This window comes from Daktulosphaira vitifoliae, unplaced genomic scaffold (assembly GCF_025091365.1).
Source record: "Daktulosphaira vitifoliae isolate Bord-2020 unplaced genomic scaffold, ASM2509136v1 Scaffold_3, whole genome shotgun sequence".
In the NCBI taxonomy this organism is placed as follows: domain Eukaryota; kingdom Metazoa; phylum Arthropoda; class Insecta; order Hemiptera; family Phylloxeridae; genus Daktulosphaira; species Daktulosphaira vitifoliae.
In genome coordinates, this window is record NW_026099574.1 from 30975473 (window position 1) to 30997685 (window position 22213).

General features: G+C 27.8%; 2 protein-coding genes across 2 annotated transcripts; both read right to left on the bottom strand.

Annotated features, from left to right (window-relative positions):
* Positions 1–134: 134 nt before the first annotated feature.
* LOC126902112 (GATA zinc finger domain-containing protein 14-like) lies at positions 135–1822 on the bottom strand. Its single transcript, XM_050679137.1, has 6 exons — positions 1798–1822; positions 1540–1665; positions 1336–1356; positions 1211–1273; positions 497–1065; positions 135–441 (listed from the first exon to the last, which is right to left on the bottom strand). The coding sequence occupies exons 1-6, from the start codon at positions 1820–1822 to the stop codon at positions 355–357; spliced, it is 891 nt and encodes a 296-aa protein (XP_050535094.1). The 3' UTR covers positions 135–354.
* Positions 1823–19332: 17510 nt separating this feature from the next.
* LOC126902841 (uncharacterized) lies at positions 19333–21331 on the bottom strand. Its single transcript, XM_050680502.1, has 2 exons — positions 20954–21331; positions 19333–20466 (listed from the first exon to the last, which is right to left on the bottom strand). The coding sequence occupies exon 2, from the start codon at positions 20450–20452 to the stop codon at positions 19490–19492; it is 963 nt and encodes a 320-aa protein (XP_050536459.1). The 5' UTR covers positions 20453–20466; positions 20954–21331; the 3' UTR covers positions 19333–19489.
* Positions 21332–22213: the final 882 nt, after the last annotated feature.

Genomic DNA, 22213 nt, shown 5'->3' on the forward strand with positions numbered 1-22213 from the left:
CTGTGTTTTTTTAATAGCAGCACACATAAATATTTAACTAGTATATAAAAAAAAAATAACGCCAAAGTTGTAGATACAAAAAATAAAAATAATTTAATTATAAAAATAATAGGTTGACAACTTTTGAAATAATACTTAGGGAGTTATTAACATTTTTATTAACAGTTTTATCATGTACACAATACTACATTTTTTAAACAGTTTTTAAAAATAATTTTTAATATGAGAAAAATGTTTTAAATAGCCTGGCCATATTATATGACAATTAATCGATTATTAAGTAATACATTAATTTTTTTTTAATTTAAATGATTTAACTTAAACTAGGGAAGTAAATTTAATACCGGGTAAAATTTAAGTTCTATTTGACTGATAAGGTTTATTTTGCTTAGTGAACTTGTTAATTTGATAATGACCGTAAGTATTACGCGTGTAGTTGTGCTAGAAATAAAAAAAAATTTAGTGTCTTTAAAAATGATTTAATTTTACAATATACCTCATCAATGGATATTTTAGGTTTGAATTCTTCATTTTTTATTCCTGCATTAAGACTAAAGTATGGTAAGTATACCTCTTTGTTTCTATCACGAAATATCACACCGTTATTGATTTGATGAGATCTGAAGCTATTATCACGATCTCCTGTTTTAAAGGTACCACTGTGATCAAATGTTCTATAATTATCGCTACGATTACTGTTTCTAAAATTAATGTTATGGTTAGCACTTCTAAAATTATTGTTATGGTTAGCACTTCTAAAATTATTGTTATGGCTTCCACTTCTTAAGTTTTTGTTACGATTGTCATTCTTAAAGTTACTGCCACGGTAACCACTTCCATAGCTATTTGTTCGATTATCACTCATAAAATTACTACCAAGGTTACCACTTTCATAGTTATTGGTACGATTGTAATTCTTAAAATTTCTACCGCGATTACCATGTCCATAGTTGATGGTACGGTTATCATTTATAAAGTTATTACCACGGTTACCGTTTTCATAGTTATTGTAACGATCAACGGCTCTATAGTTCAAATTTTTTCTACCATTATTTGTAGCAAAACCTTTAGAAATAAGTTATAATTAATGATTGGTTAGAATTTTTTATTAATAATGTACAAATATGACAAAGTTAAACAAAACAAAAAAATCAAAATTTTATTTTATCTAATGATCTTATTTCATATTAAGTTTGGTTCAAATATTTACCTCTTACATGGAATGTTGTCTTATTTGGAGAAGGATACCATTTAATATTTTCACATCTCGTATCTATAAAGTGCATAATTGTGATTATGTATAAAAACATTTTACTGATTAAACTTCATACTTACTTTTCAAAACTGAGTCCCATGCTAAAACAAAAAAATAAAAAGTTTATTCATTTGAAATATTGCTTATCTTATTTAAAAATAAAGATCTATGTATAATAAGTAATTTAATTACTAAAATAACATGCGCATTAATTTTTAGTAATGTATTATTATTAAATGCATGTGTTGAAATTTTGTTCCAGTTTAATTAATATAAACTCTTACATTTTTGCACATAATCAATTATGTCTGAATGTCCACCGTTTATAGCAAGTTTTGAATCTAAGTTATCAACTACATCATCAATGTTGGTCGAAACATTCCCATTTCTGCGATTTTGTGGTGATTCTACTGTAAAAAATATATATAAATGCAATAGTTTTAATCTTTTGAACTCCTCATGAAAAATGATTCATGTGTAGTTTTATTCAGCAATCAGTATACTGATATATAATTGTTTAATACTTTTTAACTAATACTCACTTTCCGAATTTAGATTATTAAGCATATTAAGCTTTGAGTCAAACAAATGCACAAGAAAAAAAATAATTATAAATACTAAAGACAAATATTTGCGACAAAATAGTAAGGATACTAAAAAAAAAACTGCAGCAAATCTAAAATAATATTTATTAAATCTATGATTTCCATAACGACTAAATATTACACAACTTTAACATTTCATGTATAGCGGTTAACACATTTATTTTTAATAAAGAGTGAATATTTTTCCAAACTGAAGAAAATAAATTTTTTCCTTTTTATCCATTTAATGTCAAAATATTAATTTTTTTTTTTTTTTGTTAAGTGTAAAATAGTTGAGTAGGGTAATTTTTAACAAGTAAATTTAATTCTGAATTTATTGTAATTTTTTTGAGTGCCTCAACTTTTGTTTTGCCATAACTAATATTTAGTTTTACATTTCATTTTATCTCTATAATTTCTTTTCTAGTTTTAATAGTTTGTCAATTTATTTTCGCAATCTACTAAGTGTTCTACAGAAATCGACTTTACTTACTTTTTTCTTATTAGCTTAAATGTGGATCTATTAGTTAAAACCTGTCTTGGCTATATTAAAAATGAATTGTTTCTGGATATGAATTCATAAATTTTACATCAAATCTAATATTATATTTACTCCTAAATTCATTATACTACTAATGTTTGTACAAATTCATCGAATAAATACATTTATTTTTATTTTTTATAAAACTGATAAGTTTTAATAATTTATGTACTTTAGATATTACATATAATCTGTGTAACAAATCTTTTACTACTTATAATAAAAATTGATCACTTGTGGCTAGTTAATTAAGTAAAATTAAGTAATTTTACTTTTACTACTTGCCGATTTCGAAAATAAGTCGGAAACTAAATAATGAAAACGAGAACACATTTTTTTCAACAATATCAATTTCAAATAATAACACCAAATCGAATAAATATTTATTTGACATTATTTCAANTTCAAATAATGACACCAAATCGAATAAATATTTATTTGACATTATTTCAATTAGTTAAAACAAATGTGGTCGCCCGAATGTTTTGATTGTGATTAGATAAACTGTGTGGATCCACGACGTTACCCGTTCTTGTCGCTCACTTGTCATTGTGCCCTCAATACATTACATTATACGGTTGGGCGCTCGTGTTCCCGACTGACCAGTGGAGTATTTAATAACGTTTCAATCAACTAGCGACCGCCGTCATTGTTGTTTCAAACATTATATTATATTGTGTATTCTTTGATGATCGTGAAGTATTTTTTTGTATGTTTGTCCGATACGCCTTATGTACTCGTACGCCTCTGAAGATGATTGATATCTTTTTGTGGACGAGTTTTCATCGTGTATCTACAACAATGAGTTTAATGTGTATTTTACAGAAAAAATGTGCCGGACCTAATAATACACTCGAACGCCGCGCGCCTTCTTGTCTGATGCACAAAAACATTTTTTTTTTTTTTTTTACCCCGAGTGCTCAATTGTGGTGTGTGTGTGTGTATTATGCTCGATGACGATGACGTATGGTAAACGATCATCGTGTAAGCCACGGTAGCCACGATCGAGTTAGCCACCGGCGGCGAGGACCGAACGGATTGGGGGGGGGGAGAGGGTGCGGGGAACAGCAACGGCAAGAAGTGTTCGAAGGTATACGTTTTCGAGTCGGCAAATAATTCAAAGGCGCGACGAGTGTGTGTGGCCCAGGTGTAATTAGTGTTTGTATGCGTATATATGTGCACGCGCGCGTTTTAGGAAGGACGGTGTGTAATCAACGCGGCCGCCGCAGGTCACGGTTCGATTCTATGCCACAACGTCGTCGTCGTCGGCGGCGGCGGCCGATTACATGTTATTATTATGTTGTGTACAACGTAATGTACTTAAAACACTCTGTTCTTCACACTTCTGGCGATGCCCACCACCACGTCGGTCTGCCGACAGCATCCCAACGATTGCCGAACTGTGGTGATCGCATAGCGCAGCGGATAATGACATTTCCGAGGGGCCCCCAAAACGTTATAGAGACCGAACAGCGTTCACCGAGTAATTGGTCGACGGCCGTTTTTATTTTAGTTCTCATCGTTACTCCGAATCATCTTTTGATACGTATCAATTATCAGTGTTATAGGGTAGCTGTGCTGCTGTCAGTACCCAGTTATTAATGGTGATGAAGTTGTGCTACCTGATCTCATTTATTTCAGCTCGATATCGACATGATGCGTTTGAGTCCTTTTTACTCGTGTTCAACGTTCAAGTGTTAAACAGAACAAACAGGGCACGCGATTTTAAGAATTTATAAAATTCGTTTAAAACACTTACGAGATACCCAACTTTGTAAAAATTTTGTCATAGGTGTACAGTACCACGGGAATATTGTTTTCTTCGGCTGGAAAGTGATTCCCCATGTCTCCCGTAATTAAATTCCTAATTAATATTCATTGTATAATGTCAGAAATATAAAAAGCATAACTGTCTATTTATAATAGATGTACTAAAACAAAGTTTTTAAATATATTAAGTCTCGAGCCATAAACAATACTGACGCAAGAGAAGTTGTTATATTTTAAGTTAATTTACTTATTTATTAGTCATATCAATCATATAATAATTATAATCAGGCAGAATTATTTTGACTGATGTATGTATTACGGTGCTGTAAAAAATCGGTGAAATGCTACTAAAAAATATTCATAAATTTGTACTTTAAACGTGTAATACAAGTAATTCCAGTTGCGGTTTGAGTACGAATACCCTGTGGTTACCATGAATGGTTGGTAACATGCATAATTAAGTGAGAATAAATTCTACGATAATAGAGAAACGCGCTATTTCCATGCGCATATTAATTAAATGTTGTTTTGTTTCTACGATGTTACCCACAGTGATATTATTATGTCCGCTGGCTCTTTAGACGTATTGTTGGGTATCGAGACGTTTGGCGAACACAACTGTTTGAAAATACGAAATATAATGATGTTCGTAATTACCAACTTAAGGAAATACCACACGCATCGATCAAATCGGGTTTTTTAACCCAGCAGCTAGGCGATGATAACTTAATTCGCCAGCAGGTCGTATAGGACTAAGCTGCAGCCTTCGTGTGGTCGACAGAGCATCTTGGCTGGAGTCTCGCACATCACGACATTTTAATGAATTAATTACCACCGTAGTATGCATTGTTGCTATCCCTTGTGTTTCGATTTTAATTATTACATTACTCTTGTTGTTGCTACTGCGGTAGAGTCTTGTGAGATTACAATAGAAATCTTATAATAATGAAAAAAAATTAAAACGTGATCGAGTTGAAAACAATACTTTAATTGTAGAAGTTAGACAGTATTTTTTTAGGCTATCTAGCCTATGAATATTTTGTATTGGTGTAGTATAGAATTGTTATAAAAATCTAATGTAATCTACACAATAAGTTCACTATCTTTGAAAACAGTACACGAACCAACTTTTAAATGTATAAACGCAATTTTTTCAGAATAACTGCACACAAGGTCTTATAGTTCATAGAGATTTTGAGTTGAGTTACTTAAAACCATTTATAACTTTTAGTAGGTATTTTATATTTAAGTATACAGTAAAGCTATTTTCTTTAGTAATTTTTATTACAACAATAAAAATATTCGATCGGGAGTGGTACCAAACGTATTTGTTTTAGACGCGCGTGATGAATTAAGCGCCGTTTTTATTATTGTGCTTGAACACGCCATATTGGAAATAATATTATCAAATTGTCAACATAGAAGGTAATTTTGGTTCGATGGAGTGTAATGCTTGACTACTAAATGCATCTACATGTGTGGCTGTCCGCGCCCACTTTTCACAAGCTCTGCTTATGAGAAAGAGGAAATCTTTGAAAATTAATTCTAGAGTTATTACTTAAAACTACTTTGACGTACATGTACGAGAATATATTTTTTATTTATGCGTAAAATCATTACTGCAATAAAAAAAAATGCTGTCCATAAGATTGAACACTTTCTCTAAAGTCAATGATGTTTAAAACATGTGTCTTAGTTTTGTTATCGCTCAGTATCAGCGCATATGAATAGTATATTTTTTGTGCCATAATTTGTGCGATATTGTTTGCATACAAAATAGGTTAGGTAATTAGCAATTATGTAGGTATTATCGTTTGTGAGAAAATAATAGACTATTTACTGTATGTTGGGTAATTATATTACATTACTTAGTACAAATATAGCTGTTAATTGGCGTTATAGTTAATAGCTAACATTTTCAATTTCTTATGTTTTATGAAAATTTTTTTTTCAAATTTTCTATGTTTTATCATCTTTTGATACAGTGAAAGTACACAGAACGTTCTAATTGTTTAGCAGATCATCGAAACGTCTTAAAATATTTAATTGGATTTATTTTTTCATTAAATAATAATAGTATTAGTATAGTGTACATAATTAAGCGCACAAATAACACGCATATAATATTCAATGTAAAATAAAAATATTGAGGTGTATCTCAATCGCGCTATGCTCAAATAAAAAATAGAAACAAATATTTATATAAATTGGTTAGTAACATAGTTACTTTATTATACCAATGTTCAATAAAGTGGAGTACAAACATTGTTGAATTAATAAAAATTTGATTAATCGGCTTGAATAATGTTTTTAACGCGTAATATACTAGTTCTGTTTTTTAAATAAACAAAATCGATAAATCAATTTACTATGTGAACATGACGCGTGGATGCGTGAAGTTAGTATAATACAGTCGGCTAGTGATTACAGAAAGACGGCCGTGGCGATGATGTATATGTACCTAATACGTGTACTATATAATAATAACACCAACAATAATAGTGAATGATTAGACATAATACTTCATGGACCACCACGGCGCGCGAGACAAATCGGGCCACCCGGTTGCATAACCTGCACGGCGCTACATTTTCTTCTATGAATTATTTATGTCTAAACACACACGTCGAGTTAAGCTATCGAAATTACAAAACTCACACATTCCAAATGTTCTGATCAGATTGTTCAAAATATAATTATACTTTCGTATAATAACCAGGAAAACGTACACTTCTTAGTTTTGCCTTATTAGTATACGCTATGTAATATTGCTCAAGTTAAAAAAACAATAGTTCCACCGTAACGCATTTTATTCGAAAATGTCAGAAATTTTCACTCGGTTTCATTCGTATGAATTAAAGTAATTAATATTTAAATTGGGCCATAATTATGGTTTGACTGTATGAAACATGTTCAAAATCACGTTTTATTTTAAGTCATAGGTCGCAAAAACAAATTTGAAAGACTATCCTTGGGTAATAGGTAAAAAAAAAAAAAATACTGTTTTCTTCAAAAACTAATAACAACCTTGATACATGGAATGACATACTTTTATAACAATAATTCGTTAAATTATTACTAACCTTTTAACACGACAGCCCTAAAACTAGAGAAATAATTATTTAGCTACTGTACTCCGTTATTCTTACCCTCAAAAATAACGTCATCGTGTCAATTATAAACACTAAAGTAGCATTGATATTTTTGGTCTCTTTAGAAATACAAATGATTGAACTTGAATATTCTGAAATAATATCATTTTCAATACCCATTAATGTCTATCGCGATTTATGGTACGAGTATTAAAATTTCTATTGAGAACTACAATCGAACACTATATGACCTTTCAAAAAGACCTTTTGTGTTGTTTGAATGTTTACACTGTTTCTGTAAAGCAATAATCAGATGTATCGTATATCGATGGGGCCACCCATCGGGAATGAAGGCGTTTTCGTACATACGTAAAGGATTGGTAGCGCGTTTTTATGAAGTCGAAAAACGATTGCTACAATATAATATTATAAACTGTTCATGTGGCGGCGGCTGTTGGCGGTCAACACAATACAATGGGGTGTATAAAATACAAGCAAAAAAATAATCCCGCCTTGCTGTATCGTAACAAATTTGGGACCCAGCAATAAAGCGAGAGCGGTGTTTCGTTTTAGATTTGCTTTTGATTTTGAATCGGCATTTTCATCACATATATATATATATATATATATACAAATGCATCATCATCATCATGATACATCCATAGCACACAAGTACACATTGTACTTCACCGTATATATTTTATTAATAGAGCAACACTCAATAAAACCGTCACCCCAAATTAGGTGACAATTCAATTTCGAGCGGATTATCACAAAAGAACAAGGAGACCTTGCCTAATCGGAGCACAGCTGCTTGCTGCTGTCCAACCGTTATCGTTTAATGTGAACTTAATATACCTACACCACTCGGCTGACACAATGAGCAGACATAAGTCGCAGGGTTAACTTTACATCCATCATTCATCGCACAGATTTCATTATTTTTTTCTTTCATGGTTGTCATGTTTTATTGACGATTCTGATATCGACTAGGCTAAGGTGTTATGTACGGAATTTGTTTCAGCTAATTTGATGAATTCCTGTGTAATTTCGAAGTATCAATTAAATCCGTTTAAAAATATCTCCTCGGTTTTGCATCGAAGCTAAAATTTGTACTCGTGTTGTTTAATTGTGTATAATAGATTTCAGAATTATTGTCCCTTTTTTTAAATTTAAGTCATAAGTAGTCTTAAGAAAATGTTGAATTAGCAAAGATATTTTGAACATTTTAAGTTGAGTAACTCTATTATTTAAGACTTCTAATATGACATGCTATATAACTTATAAATTATATAACATTTCGAATTATAGCATACCCTACGATTTAGTCAGTTCCCGAACCATTAATGTATGTCTGGCTATTCACTCAAAAGAAATTCCAGCTTTCTGATCTAAATTTGACTTTTGAGCTGATATGTATTATTTTAAACTATAGGCTATTTAAAAAAGAAAACAGACAAAATTATTAAAACTTAAACTGATAATAATAACACCGAATATTTTAATCTCAATAAATTATTAAAAACAGTGATCAAATATCTGAAATAATCTCATTTATTATCTGTTCATTATTTATTATCATATATTATTTATCCTATTTTTTTTTTTGTAGACCACTTGAAATGTAATATAATAGAAAAACGCCTTATTGTTTACTAAATAACATTATTTATAGCATATTTCATCGATAAATTAATATTGTGGTTCATAATTAATGGTAATTAAACTTAATGTTGAACTTGTTTCAAATTAATAATCAAGTTTGAACTTGATAGTCATTCTAGATATTTTAGATCTATAGCATTGATGTTTGAATTTAAATATGAAATCTGCGATTCAGTACAAAATTAGTTTATTGATGTTTAATTTATTCGGTTAAATGTTCTTTAGTTTATCACATAATATATTTATTCTAACGAAGTTAAAAAAAACAATACCCTTGTTATACTGTACGGGCATACCATATGTGGTTATTATACAATATGCGGCCTTGTCATTAAAATTACTTATATTTTTGTACGTCATTCATTATTCCTTAGATTACAATACATTACTTTTTGCAACTAGTGATATTGTTGACAGTTTTTAGCAACCTAAGAATTTTTTAACAAAAAAAATGATTTTTAGAGTACAAATCAGCCGGTAAGATTTAAATACCTTACATATATTATTTTAACAGTAGATTAATCTGTCTAAATTAAAGTCTATAAACAGGTTTGCAGTATTGAATTCCAAAATCATACTATCAATGTGCTGTGAGCTATTTATTAAATATTTGTCGCATGTATAAGTATCTTAGGGTTAATGTAAGAGGTGAAATTTTGGTGTTGATGCTTTGTTGCAATTGAACGACATCATGACTATAATGCATAAGCGCCTGACCATCTGCTATATTGTAAAATATTGCACATGTTATAAATCTTTTTTTGGCTACTTAACCGTATCATAGTCTTTGAAATTTCCGTATAAAGTTATTTTTAATGCACAAACAATTCGCCATGCTGAAGATTTTTTCGTGTGGCACGAGAACGACTATTAAATGGACATTCTTCTATATTATTATTACATTATAGATTATCATCACTCCATCGTTTTATTATTGCCGTACGTATAAGTTCAACGGCGTGCGCGTACATTTAGGTCAGCGTGAAAATCGCATTATATTACAAGGGACGCAAAATTATTGAATAGGAAAATTGTAAACAATTTTACGGCGTCAGTGAATCAATGCCTAATGGTCATCGCAAAATTACATAGGTGATAATGGCAAATAAAATACAGATTTCAAAGAAAGACACGTATAGTACTGGCTTGTGACATTTCGGGTCCCGACCCTCGAAATAGCAAGACACCTATTATATCTGCATCATTGTTACATTGCATTATTATTATTATTTAACAATCGGATTGCAACTAAAATCGTTTATGTATGCAAAGATTTAGATTCATACATTTTCATCTCTGAAGTATTTTAATTTTTCTTATTGCGTATAGCTTGATTTGCTATTAACGTACAGACTTTGCATTTGGACAGAAACATTTTTTCTATCGGCAGTAAATATAAGAAAATAAAAAAAATCGATGAATCATTATTTTAATATATTTAAATCAGTGTCACACGTCATGTATTCGAGAAACAAACGATGGCAACGCTAGGTAAAGTAATGTACAATTAGTACGATCGGAAAAAAACAATTTTAATTATGTATTTCATTTGCTCATGTTGACCGTGCCCGAATCGTGTGGTTTAAATTACAACGCTCGTATATAGTGTAATAAATATATAGGTTCTTATCCAATATATCTGTACTTGTATATTACATTCATGTCTATTATCCATGGCAAAGTCATTACTTATTTTATACGAGAATGTTCTAACGTGGAACCGAACGTGACATTTCGTACTTGACTAATTACCATGACATTTTCAATGACATTTTATCGTTGTTATATAAAACACCGCGGATAAGAGGAAAAACTATTAAAAAATTACTTTCATTTCGTGCCGCCGCATAAGTAATTATACACATAAATTAACTTATCCGGTATACGAGCTACCATAATTGCTGTGGTTACAGTTTTATTATTTTTAGTCTTAGTCTAAAGGTTGGTTCGAATGGTTAATACAAACAGAATTGCTGAGAGCTTGTGTTAACAAGTATAAATTTATAAATATTTTAATATTTAACTTAATAGGTAAAACAAATATATAAATATAGTAACGGTTACAGGCAACTATACAAAAGTGGAGACTAATTTTATTATTATTTTCTTGTTTACATACAAACTAAAATAAAAAATAAAACGTTAATATATCACAGGGTCAGATTAAGACCTATATTGGCCTCAGGCGATACCTTCAGATGGGCCTCCTGTGAAAAATATCGTTTCCATAAAAAAAGTGATGAGCAAAAAAAAAAGAAATTACTAATCATGACTAGGCTAGTAAAATTCGAAATGGAACCCTTAAGATCGTGGGTCTTAGAGCGTTCGCTTACTTATTGCTCTCCTTAATCCAGGCCTGATAATATATTATTTTAAATATCTTAATAAATACAAAAAGAAAATTTATCCCATTTGTCCATACTATTTCATTAGATATTAATGCTTACGATATACAAACACAACTGCGTTTATTTTTTATATTTTCAAAACTTTTTGTATGAATGTGGTTATAATCAACCAGTACGGGATTAATATGAAGAAAGAATTCAATTTTTCAATAATTTTAATATATTTAAATCTTAAGTAAGTTAATTAATATTTACGACAATGGAAGGTTTGGAACGCTTACTACATTGAAATAATATTTTACACGTGAAATTTATTCATGAAATGTATTGAAATTTCACTTGACTTTTTATTTACTGTAAAACGTATTAGGTCAACGTCGTTGCTAACTTTTATTATGTCTAGTAGAAATTAAATATTTTATCGACTATTTGGATTTCCAACAAAATCCCATTTGTCTTTATCTTGCAAATTTCTTTTATGTATTGAGGCTTATCAACAATTAAGAATATAATTTCTAAAGTAAACTTAATTTTGCCAGTAAGGTAAATTTACATTCGACTGCACAGGAAAATAATTTAACATGCCCAACATGCAATAAATGACGGAAGTCGAAATGTAATATTTTTTAATTTCTTTTATTAATTTTGTCATCAATTTATGTATAGTTAGTTTTTATTTATGTATTTTCCCAACAATTCTGAATAACATTATGCTCAAGTATTATGTCGAACAATTTAAAAGTTTAATATATTTAAGGCATTTTATTAATTTAAGTTGTTATTGTATTAATTAATGCATAGTTATATAAACACTTGTATGCATTTTTAAAAAATAATTAAGTTACTTTTGTCAAAATGATGTATTTTTAAGGATATTTTATTACAATTTTTGTTGAAAACAAAATAGTGACATACGACAATTTTTTTAAATTTTTATTTAAATATTTATATTGTGAAGAAATCTTAGACATATATAAAAATATGTTTTATATTAAATATTTTTTGCCGTTTCCAGGGTTGTGACAATTTTTGTTGGTTGGAAATAAAAATCATGTACCCTAACATAAGTAACAATTAGTTACACTCAGTATCGTTTCATCGTCTGTATAATATCGTAATTATGTTTCGATACACAATTTCCTTTTTTTATGAAGTTAATATTGCTTGTATATACTAAATATTAGACGACATTGTATTGCTCATATCATTGGAACCCTAATAAAATAATAATAATAGGTAAGTACACTTAAACTATATCAGTTCTCACACCAGTAACGCGTGTAATAGTATACTTGGTGCTTGGCAGTACTGCTCTACATGCCGAAGCGTAATTGTTATTGCATTATTATAACAAAAATTCAATATCCGGGGTGACACGAAATGTAGGGTGAATGCCATGTATTTTTTTAATGGCGGAAGGGTGCGGTCGCACTTTTATGTATTTACAATGAAGAACGAATAACCAAGATTCTTGCTGGTGTGTTGGAATATTTTGGGATGGTGTATGTATTAAGGACTCATTTTTTATCTTCCCATAGTTTATTACATTATTGTTGTTATCATTATGCGAACTTAACTGTCTGTCTGGCTATGTAAAATAGTCGTTTACTACCAACCCGAAGAGAACCTCATAGGTCAATGGACATTATCATTTTAAACATTGAGAGTATATATTCATACTTCATAAACCAAACTGCGAAGTCCTAAATTTAATAACCCAACCGGCCGACAAAGTATATACATTATATACCGATGAAAGTGTAATAACATACCAACCAGTGCTTATGAGAGTTGATCATAAAAATGAGTTTTAGATTACATTTGGTCGTTATTGTGTTGTACGTGAAAATCGTACCATTAAAAATGATTAATACTATTCAAAAAACTACTAAAATTGTTTATAATGGATGTTTTTGCACATTTACCAGATAAATAATCTTCTCGTGAATACCTTTAACATGAATGATGTTAAAGGTATTCATGAGAAGATTATTTTTTTTTGCATAAAAATAAAAAAGGTCAATTAAAATTAAAATTACATTTTTATAGTTATGCTTTACTAAATTAACTTTGTAAATCACCTCAACTGTAATAACTATAACTATTAAAATGTGTTCCATTAAATAAACATAAATCAATTTGTACGGTGTGTTTCATTACATGATTGTAAATATACCAGTAGCGATTTCTTAAACGTTTATGAGTAATTGACGTCAAGTCTTTAAACAGTATCATATGTGTCGGACAACTATTATTTATTGTATTATACATACACTAAATGATACACTTATAATGAGCTGTATTACCCAGCAATGCACCAACCAATGCACTCTCTTTTGATCATATTACACGTGAAAGTTATTGCTTGTATTTTCTGTAGAGACTGGACACTCAATAGCATACACTTGAAGGGAAGGCTTACTCATAAATATTTACCACCAACGATGTTTTTGCCACGAGCATCTACTATAAGTATATATTATGCATATTATTTTTTATCAAAGTATTTTTTAGAAAACAGTATTATTATTCTTTAATAATAAAACCATTTGTTTTTGTTCCATACTAATTAATTTTGATTTATTGCAAAATAGAAACAAAAACTCTTGTCTATTACGGGACCTACTATGTAATGTCCATTAATGAAGATCACATATAATATATTATAAAAAATTATTTATAATAACTCTCAAAATTCATTTAAAAATCATGAAATGTCACTTTTTGTCAAAAGACAATGACTAAAGATTATAATAAAATAAAAATAATCGAATCCCCAAGCCTTGAGAATAGGTTTTTTTTTGTCATTACATTACTTGTTATACTATTGTATTCAAAGTAATTGTTGGTATTTATTAATATTACCGATTTGTTAAAAATAATTATATTTATAACAAAAAAGGAAAATAAATTATAAGCCATTGTTCATCAGTATTTAGAGTTATCGTTTTTTATAACTAATAATATCGAGATTACAAATAGCCAGAAACTTAAAAGTCAATTATGAACATATTTCGAACAGTGTCATTTCATCTTTTGACTAAAAAAACGAAACCCATTAAAAACTATGGTTTCAATATTTAATATTAGTAGTACACATTATATCGTACAAATGTCTATATAATTATTTAACTACTCGACATTTTTTGTATAAATGTTTCACGTATGCACGTAGTTTCTTTTGTAAATTGCGTGATCTGCAATTACTTTACAATAGCCCCATAAAAACAATAATTTGTCATATGAACTAACATGTTATGTATTTAGTAAAGTCGTCATTAATTTTAATTATTTAACGTTATAGGCCTAATTGATGTGCATACCACGACATGCGCTTCAATAAGTCATATACTGTACTGACGGGTGTGGGTTTATTAGGCGTGGTTAACCGACCCGGTTGATAACTTGCCAATGGTACCGGACCATAGGTGGAGCGTGTTCCGTCACAGATGCCGTTGGGTGTCCGCAAATATAATAAACGCGTGCGGTCCTCTGCAGTTCATGTTATTCAACTGTAATTGTATACAATAATACATATTATATTGCACCGCACACACTGTACAACACAACAAACATTCACCGACTCTGTGGCTTATAATACGACCTATTCACCAGAAGGCTCACAATGGGTGATCGGGGGCGACGCACGCTGAGGTCGCCGACGATGCGTTTTTTATTTAGCTTCGCAATCCTTAGAAGAAAACTTACGCAAGCAAGTTACTAGACACATCTGATATAAGCATTTTCGGTTACGGCCAAAAGAAAAGAAACATTAATACCTACAAATTATTGGTTGGGCTAAGGTTACTTTTATAATATAATAAATATTTTTTAAATCAAGAAATAATAATTTTAAGAATACATTTAAACGGTAGGGTGTTAGATTTTTTTAGTTTACTATTTTAGTTTCTACTTTTTGGTGGGATCTTTAAATGTAATTACGAATTAAAGTATATGATAATTTGCGATTTTTAACATTGATAGTATTACAGTAAACTGAATTGATTAGTGGTTATGAGTTTTTAAATGCAATACTTTATTTCTTATTTATGTAACTACGTTTTTTTTTTACATCAAATTAATGGCATATTCATTTAATGTACGTTAGATAGTTTATTTAGGAAACAATTGATGCATGTTGATTCGTGGCTTATAGTATTACAACACTGAAATAATGTAACTGGTAAATAACGTTCTTAATCTAAAGCAATTCAAAAACTAAGTGAAACCGTGTCACCGCTTTATTGTCATTAGTTTATATAAAATACGATGCAGTGATAAAATTATTTAGTTTTTTATCTGGTGTTTTTCTTCAGCCACCGTAGTTAATTCAATCAAACTGTATTACTGAAAAATATATAAGATACGTCATGTATGCTTAAACAAACGTAAAAAATATTATAAGATTTTTTACGTCAAGAAACAATGTCTTGTCAATAATACACAAGCACAGACCACCATGTTAGCTCTGTCAATACGTTATTCAATATGAAAATCAAACATAAAAACATTAAAGCCACTTATTTCTTGAAAATATTGTAGACAAAATAAATTGTTTTCATTTTTATGATGTATAAATCCAATCACACTTTAGGAATCAAAAATTTAAAATATGGATAATATATTGAATGACCTGCATATTTTAACATCTATTAATAGATTTTGATCCAGCTAATATTTTTCGTATAAATACGAGTAAATAAAACTGGTACTGCTGTATGTGCACTTCACCCACTCTGCATACCCACTTTGTGTGTTAAATAATTGTAACCCAATAAATATTTATCTTAAAGTTGTTATTGTCCAATCGAATTTTTTCGTAAGAAAATAGCTAAAAAATCGTTATTATTAAATTAAAAAAAAATAATAAAACATTTATTTATTTATTATTAAAGAAAAATACGGCATGTATCATCATAGTTGATTAAGTGAGAGCTGAGTATTAATATGTATAAACACAAAATAAGTTTTAATTGGTATAATTTTACCTTAGCATTGACGCTAAAATTATAAGTAATTTTTGTTACTAGATCATTTTTTATTATATAAGCTAGTATAAATTTTTCATTAAAAAAAATCAAGAAAAGGACTGGTCGATAACAACTTTTGGACCAGAAATTCAGGAGTTAAGAACTAGAGGTGAAGAATGGGAGTTGCTATTTTTAACACTAGCCGGCCGTATTCTTCGTCTAGTTTAGGTATAAAAATGACAANTCATTTCCCGGCCGTATTCTTCGTCTAGTTTAGGTATAAAAATGACAAAAAACTTCCGTAGTACTGGTTCAAAAGTTGTTATCAACCAGTCATTTTCTTAATTAGATTATTTTCTATTTTTTAAGCTAGTTAAACAAGTATGTTGCCATTTATAAAAATAAAGTTGACACCCCTTTAAGCTATAAGGCATGATTCTAAAAAGTCATTATTAGCTGATAAATCATGAAATATGTTTGACTAAAATAAAACAAAATTGTTTTTTCTGATATTGTATATATTTTGTGAGTAATCGAGTGGTTTATGATAAACTGATCACTCTGTAGAGTATGCTCTCTTTATCTATATTTTAAGTATATTATAGTATGCTTATGATTAAGATATAGCTTTAATAAATTTTATTACTGCTTTAATACAATAATAGAATTTAATGAAATATACTACGCAATATATTTCATTTTTGATATAATTTTATTTATTTCAACGTTTATTGGAGCAATTAACATTTCACGTTTTTATTGTATGTATCTTTAATAAATACAATAATTTTTAATATTATTCATTCAATAAAAATTTAAAAATTAAAAAACAGTAATACAAAATACAGGAAAAATAAAAGTATGTGTACAATAGAATACTCGTATATTTATACCCCCAAGAGATAAAAATTCATGTCATGAAGCTCTAATTTACCATTTCATTAATAATACACGATTTACAGTTCATCTAATGAAAACTGTGCTCCATTAACCATTCGTCACGTATGTGCATATGTTTCCATTATGCATTCTAAAACTTCTTTTTTTTGTCTAAAAATATTGCTCATATTAAACTAATTGTATCCAGTTTGTAAACGTCCCTAATAAATATTTCCTCTATTCAATTTCCAATTCATATCTTATAAATAGAAATAATATAAAATAGTTAATTTGAAATAATATAAAAATATGGACACTTATAATTTAAAACTAATTTTTAGACTTAATAACTAAATTTAGGAGTGAAAATTATATATTACGTAATTTTATTATTTTTATTAATATTTTACTGACAAATAAATCATATTAACGTGCAGATATAAAATTTTATTTAATGTCAAATAAACCTAATATTCTAAACTATTAAAACAGTTTTTTATTTTTGTTTTTATTCAATATCAAATTAATTCTTTATAATTAAAATTTAATAACTACAAAAAAAAAAACCAATCGCTTTTTAGTTGAATTACTCATGTTGTATTATTCATTTTTGTTTCTATTTGTAAAATAAATATATTATGTTTGATTAATTTTTAACTATTTTACAATAAAATTCCCTCTTATGAATTTTTTTAAAGGATTTGGTTTTCTCTAGTCCCTCAAAATATGATTTTTTGTATTAGGGCGTCTTTTTTTTTATTAAGTTACCCCTTATATCTTTTTCATTCTGACAAAAGTGAGCTGTGCAATATTTGGAACCGATCCGTTAAGGTCAACCCATGCCCCCATACATATTAAGTTGAGTTTAAGAAGCAAATTTAATAGAAATAACTGATCTGTATCTCATAACTTTTCATTAACTTAACTTAGAATTCAGAAAGTAAAATTCAAGTAAAGGAAACTCTACATGAAATTCAAAAATAATGTCCTCAATGTTATTTTCTAAATAAATAGCTCATAAAAACACTACATACAGTAAAAAAAATGTAAAAGTCTAAAAAATACGTTATAATTGATTTTGTTTATTCTATCATTATTCTTAATAAGTAGTTTTATGATTTATAAGTATAATATATAAATACATATCTATTAAAGAAATTCAACGTAGTATGAAATTGATATTTAATAATTTATTATTGTAATTTTTATGGAAAATTTATAAAAAATTATAAACTAGTTGTTACTTAAATATCAAACATGTATAAATATTGAAGGCTTGATATAAAAATTTTCAAAAAATTATTTGTGGTTAATTATGAATAAATTGTTTACAAATAATTATCATAAGAGTTAAAATATACTTTTATTATTCAATTTTTCGTGCTATTTTAAAATCAGCAATTAGATTTTTTCTATCACCACTCATTTTTGATATTATTAATAATTAGTTCAAATACTTATTTTCATAAAAAAAAAAAATCAAAAAAGATATAGGTTAAACTAAAATTCAATAACACAACAATAAACGAAATTATAAGTGAAACTAGGCACAGAATAATTCTGAATATCAGTATATTATAGAATACTATAGGAAATAACTATACAGTATATAGTTCTGAATATTTAAATTGTAGCATCTATTTAAACACCAAAAGTGACATAGAAATGATTACCAAGACTTTTATTCAAATGCTTTATTACAATAAAAATATAAAAAAATTAGTCATTTTAACGAAATGTGAGTTTTCCTCATAAATTTACTGTTTATAGTAAAATATATATAAATTCCTGATCACGACGGTACCTCTCCTTGTATTTCTCTAGTAATTTCATCCATCACTTTAGAAAATAAATAGGGACATAAAGCATAATCTTAGTGTTCTCCTACTCATACCCTAAAATCTTCTGTTACTCCAACGACACTTTTTACCTTAGTACAAGTACTATCAAACACAAGAGATTATATGTTTCGTTATTATCTTGTAATTCTGTTATCAATTATAGTCACTCATAATGTTTATAATATACTATGACTGAATTTAGAAGGATTATTATATTAATTTTCTTTTTAACATTTTTTCTGTATTTCTATATTATTCTTTTAAGTTGATTCAAGAAAATTAAAAATGGGATCACTAAATACATTATAATAAGTTATTTTTAAATATGTACGTATTATCTCATGTGGAGGTTTTACAGATCAACTCTAGTTCAACATTTGGCAAAATAAAATTACACTTATTGAAATTTATTTGATAAATTGTATTAAAATTATGATTTTACAAAATAAGTTAAACGTGCAGTACTCTTTAACATAAGTACAATAATATGACAATGTAATTTTTGTATGACAAGAAATTTATTTTTCAATACAAGTAATTTATATTAATAATTATTATTTATTACATTTTGCTTAAAAAGGTCAAGACCGATATCATTGTTTTTTTGACTGAATTTTAGTATTAAATCAAATTCAGGTTTTTCTTCAGAATTGATATCCCAATTCCAGTTTTCATGATCCGTTAAAAGAACATAGTTTTTTTTTAATTTTGTAATTTTCATGCAATCTAAAAGATGTTTTCTACATTCAATTTTATTTTCAATGGGCTTATTGAATGATTGGTTATTATGCATGTATTTCTCCAATACATTTTTAATGCAATCAAGAGGTAGTGTAGAAATAAAATACTGATGAAATGCAATAAACATATATTCTAATAGCAATTTAAACCACTCTATAACTACAGTTGTTTCAATAGAAAGAAGTGAAATACTAGTATCTCTAATTAAATCAAATAAACTTTCATCATTCTCGATTTGTTCAATGTTGTCAATAGCAATAATTACAAACAAACAAAACCTGTCAACTAAAGTTACACTAGAGCTTTCTATAACATTGAGATAGAGAGTATAACACTGAATAATATTGATATTATCTTTAAGGCACGGTTGAATGATTTTTCCTAATTTTTCTCCTGTGGTACTGAAAATTATTGGTACAAGACATTCATTATGCTGCGTCCACGTCCAAGGTTTTTCACATTTTCTGGGATCAAATTTAATATTATGAAATTCAAGAAATGTTATAACAGTAGGATCTGTTATTACATTTTCTTTTTCATAAGGTAAAGGACAAAGAGATGCACCGGATTCAGTGTAATATTTATGCTCCTGTAAAGTTAATTTTATAAATGCAGGATACTCTCTTGTAAGTTTTTTTAAATTATTGATTGTAATAAACGTTATATCATCTGTTTTCGAATTACATTCATCCACAGGATGAATAATGATTGCATTTGAAATAATTACTTTTAGTAAAATGATTTGTCTGTTAATAATATTTTTCATTTTAACTATACCAACTGTAGATAAAATGATAAATTACAAGTTAATAAATTTAAAAAAAAAACTTACAGAAATTAAATAAATTTGATTTAAAATTGCTCACAATCTATTAATTATAGCAATAGACATAATTATTTTTAATTCAAAAACCTTGGCGCTTTTATTAAATATGGAATAAAAATTAAAATTAAATATGTGTTAAGTAATTTATTTGATAATAATTATGAAATAAAAAATATAATGTAAGTTGTTTATACATATATTTTATTTAATTAATTATTGTTCAAGCTTATTCGTATGCAACTCATATAATGTTTGTTAATATGTTATAGTTCATTAAAACAGTTCTATTATATAACAATTATAGATAAAACTAGGTTTAACATTTTTATTGTAAATGTTAACTTTACATTTATGGCTTAGAGACCAAAAGTTAGGCCCAAAATTTATATTTTACAAAAAAGCAATTTAAAATTTAAAAAATTCATAAACAAAATAACTTACGATATAACTATTCCTTTGTATTATTATTGATTTATTTGTAAAATGTTCTGTAATTTAAATGACAAATATTTAATATATTTAAATCGTAAATACTTCGTATTTAAACTTTTAAAAGAATCATATATGTTAATTTGCGAACTACAACACAAATGACTTATTCTTAATTTATACTACCCAGTACAAGTTGGTATTTTTGTAAAAGACACTAAATTAAGCAATCTAATTTTACTTAATAAATTATCATATTAAAGTTCAGTTCACAGCTTTATAAATAAAAAAATACACAGCGCAATTATCTTAACGCTAGACTCTCTAAAGTTATAAACATTTTCACACTTTGAATGAAGGAGAGATGTTTAATGATAAATAATGTCATGTTTTCACCTCATCACCAGTTTGCGAGTCCAATATATTGGTAATTATTTCCAAAATTATGGGTCAAAAGTTGTTATCGACATATCATTTTTATAATTAGCTGGTTTTTTTTATTTTATATGCTAGTTAAATATTTATTTTATGTAAAAAAAAAAAAAATGACGCTCTTATAAGAAAAAATGGAATTAAAAAAGTAATAAATAACTCAGAACTTAAGAAATATATGGAACTAAAATTGTAATAGGTTCATGATTTATTTTTTTCTACTATAATTGATTTGTATAAATAATAAGAGAATATAATATAAGTACTTAACACAAAAAACACATTCATTATTTATACTATTTTGTGGAACATTTATTTCTATGTTTTTATTTCTTATATTATACACGTTGTATTTTCATTCGTTTAATTCTTTGAAAATATAATAATAAGTATAAAGGAATATGCTGAAGTAACAATTATTTTCCTTTCTAGCAAAGAACTACCAACATTGAGCTATATATAGACAGTTGTATTAGAGTGGTCTTTATTAGAGTGAGGTTATGAAACCCCTAAAATAGTTATGTGTAATGGACAAACTATAATCTCACTCAATGATTGTGAAAGGTAAAATTAAATAAAAAGGCGTTTGTATATATTATTATTTATTGACAAGTTATTTTGTAGGTCACATTGTAATTGCCAATAGGTATTCTTCAAATAGGTATACTTCAGGGGAACATTCTGTATATAGAGTAATTCATTAAGGATAAGACACTCATTTCCTCGGAAACGATGTAATTTTTTTTATTTTTTGAAGAAAAATATTGATTGATTCAAAAAACTCTACAATATTTTATCTTTATTTTCAAGCTTTTAATCAAACTACTTGAGATCAGTCAC

Coding starts and splice junctions, on each gene's coding strand:
- LOC126902112 (XM_050679137.1), bottom strand. CDS start 1,822: ATGCTTAATAATCTAAATTCGGAAA. Junction 1,666..1,797: donor TAATAATCTAAATTCGGAAA/GTGAGTATTAGT, acceptor TATTTTTTACAG/TAGAATCACCACAAAATCGC. Junction 1,274..1,335: donor ATGGGACTCAGTTTTGAAAA/GTAAGTATGAAG, acceptor TGCACTTTATAG/ATACGAGATGTGAAAATATT.
- LOC126902841 (XM_050680502.1), bottom strand. CDS start 20,452: ATGAAAAATATTATTAACAGACAAATCATTTTACTAAAAGTAATTATT.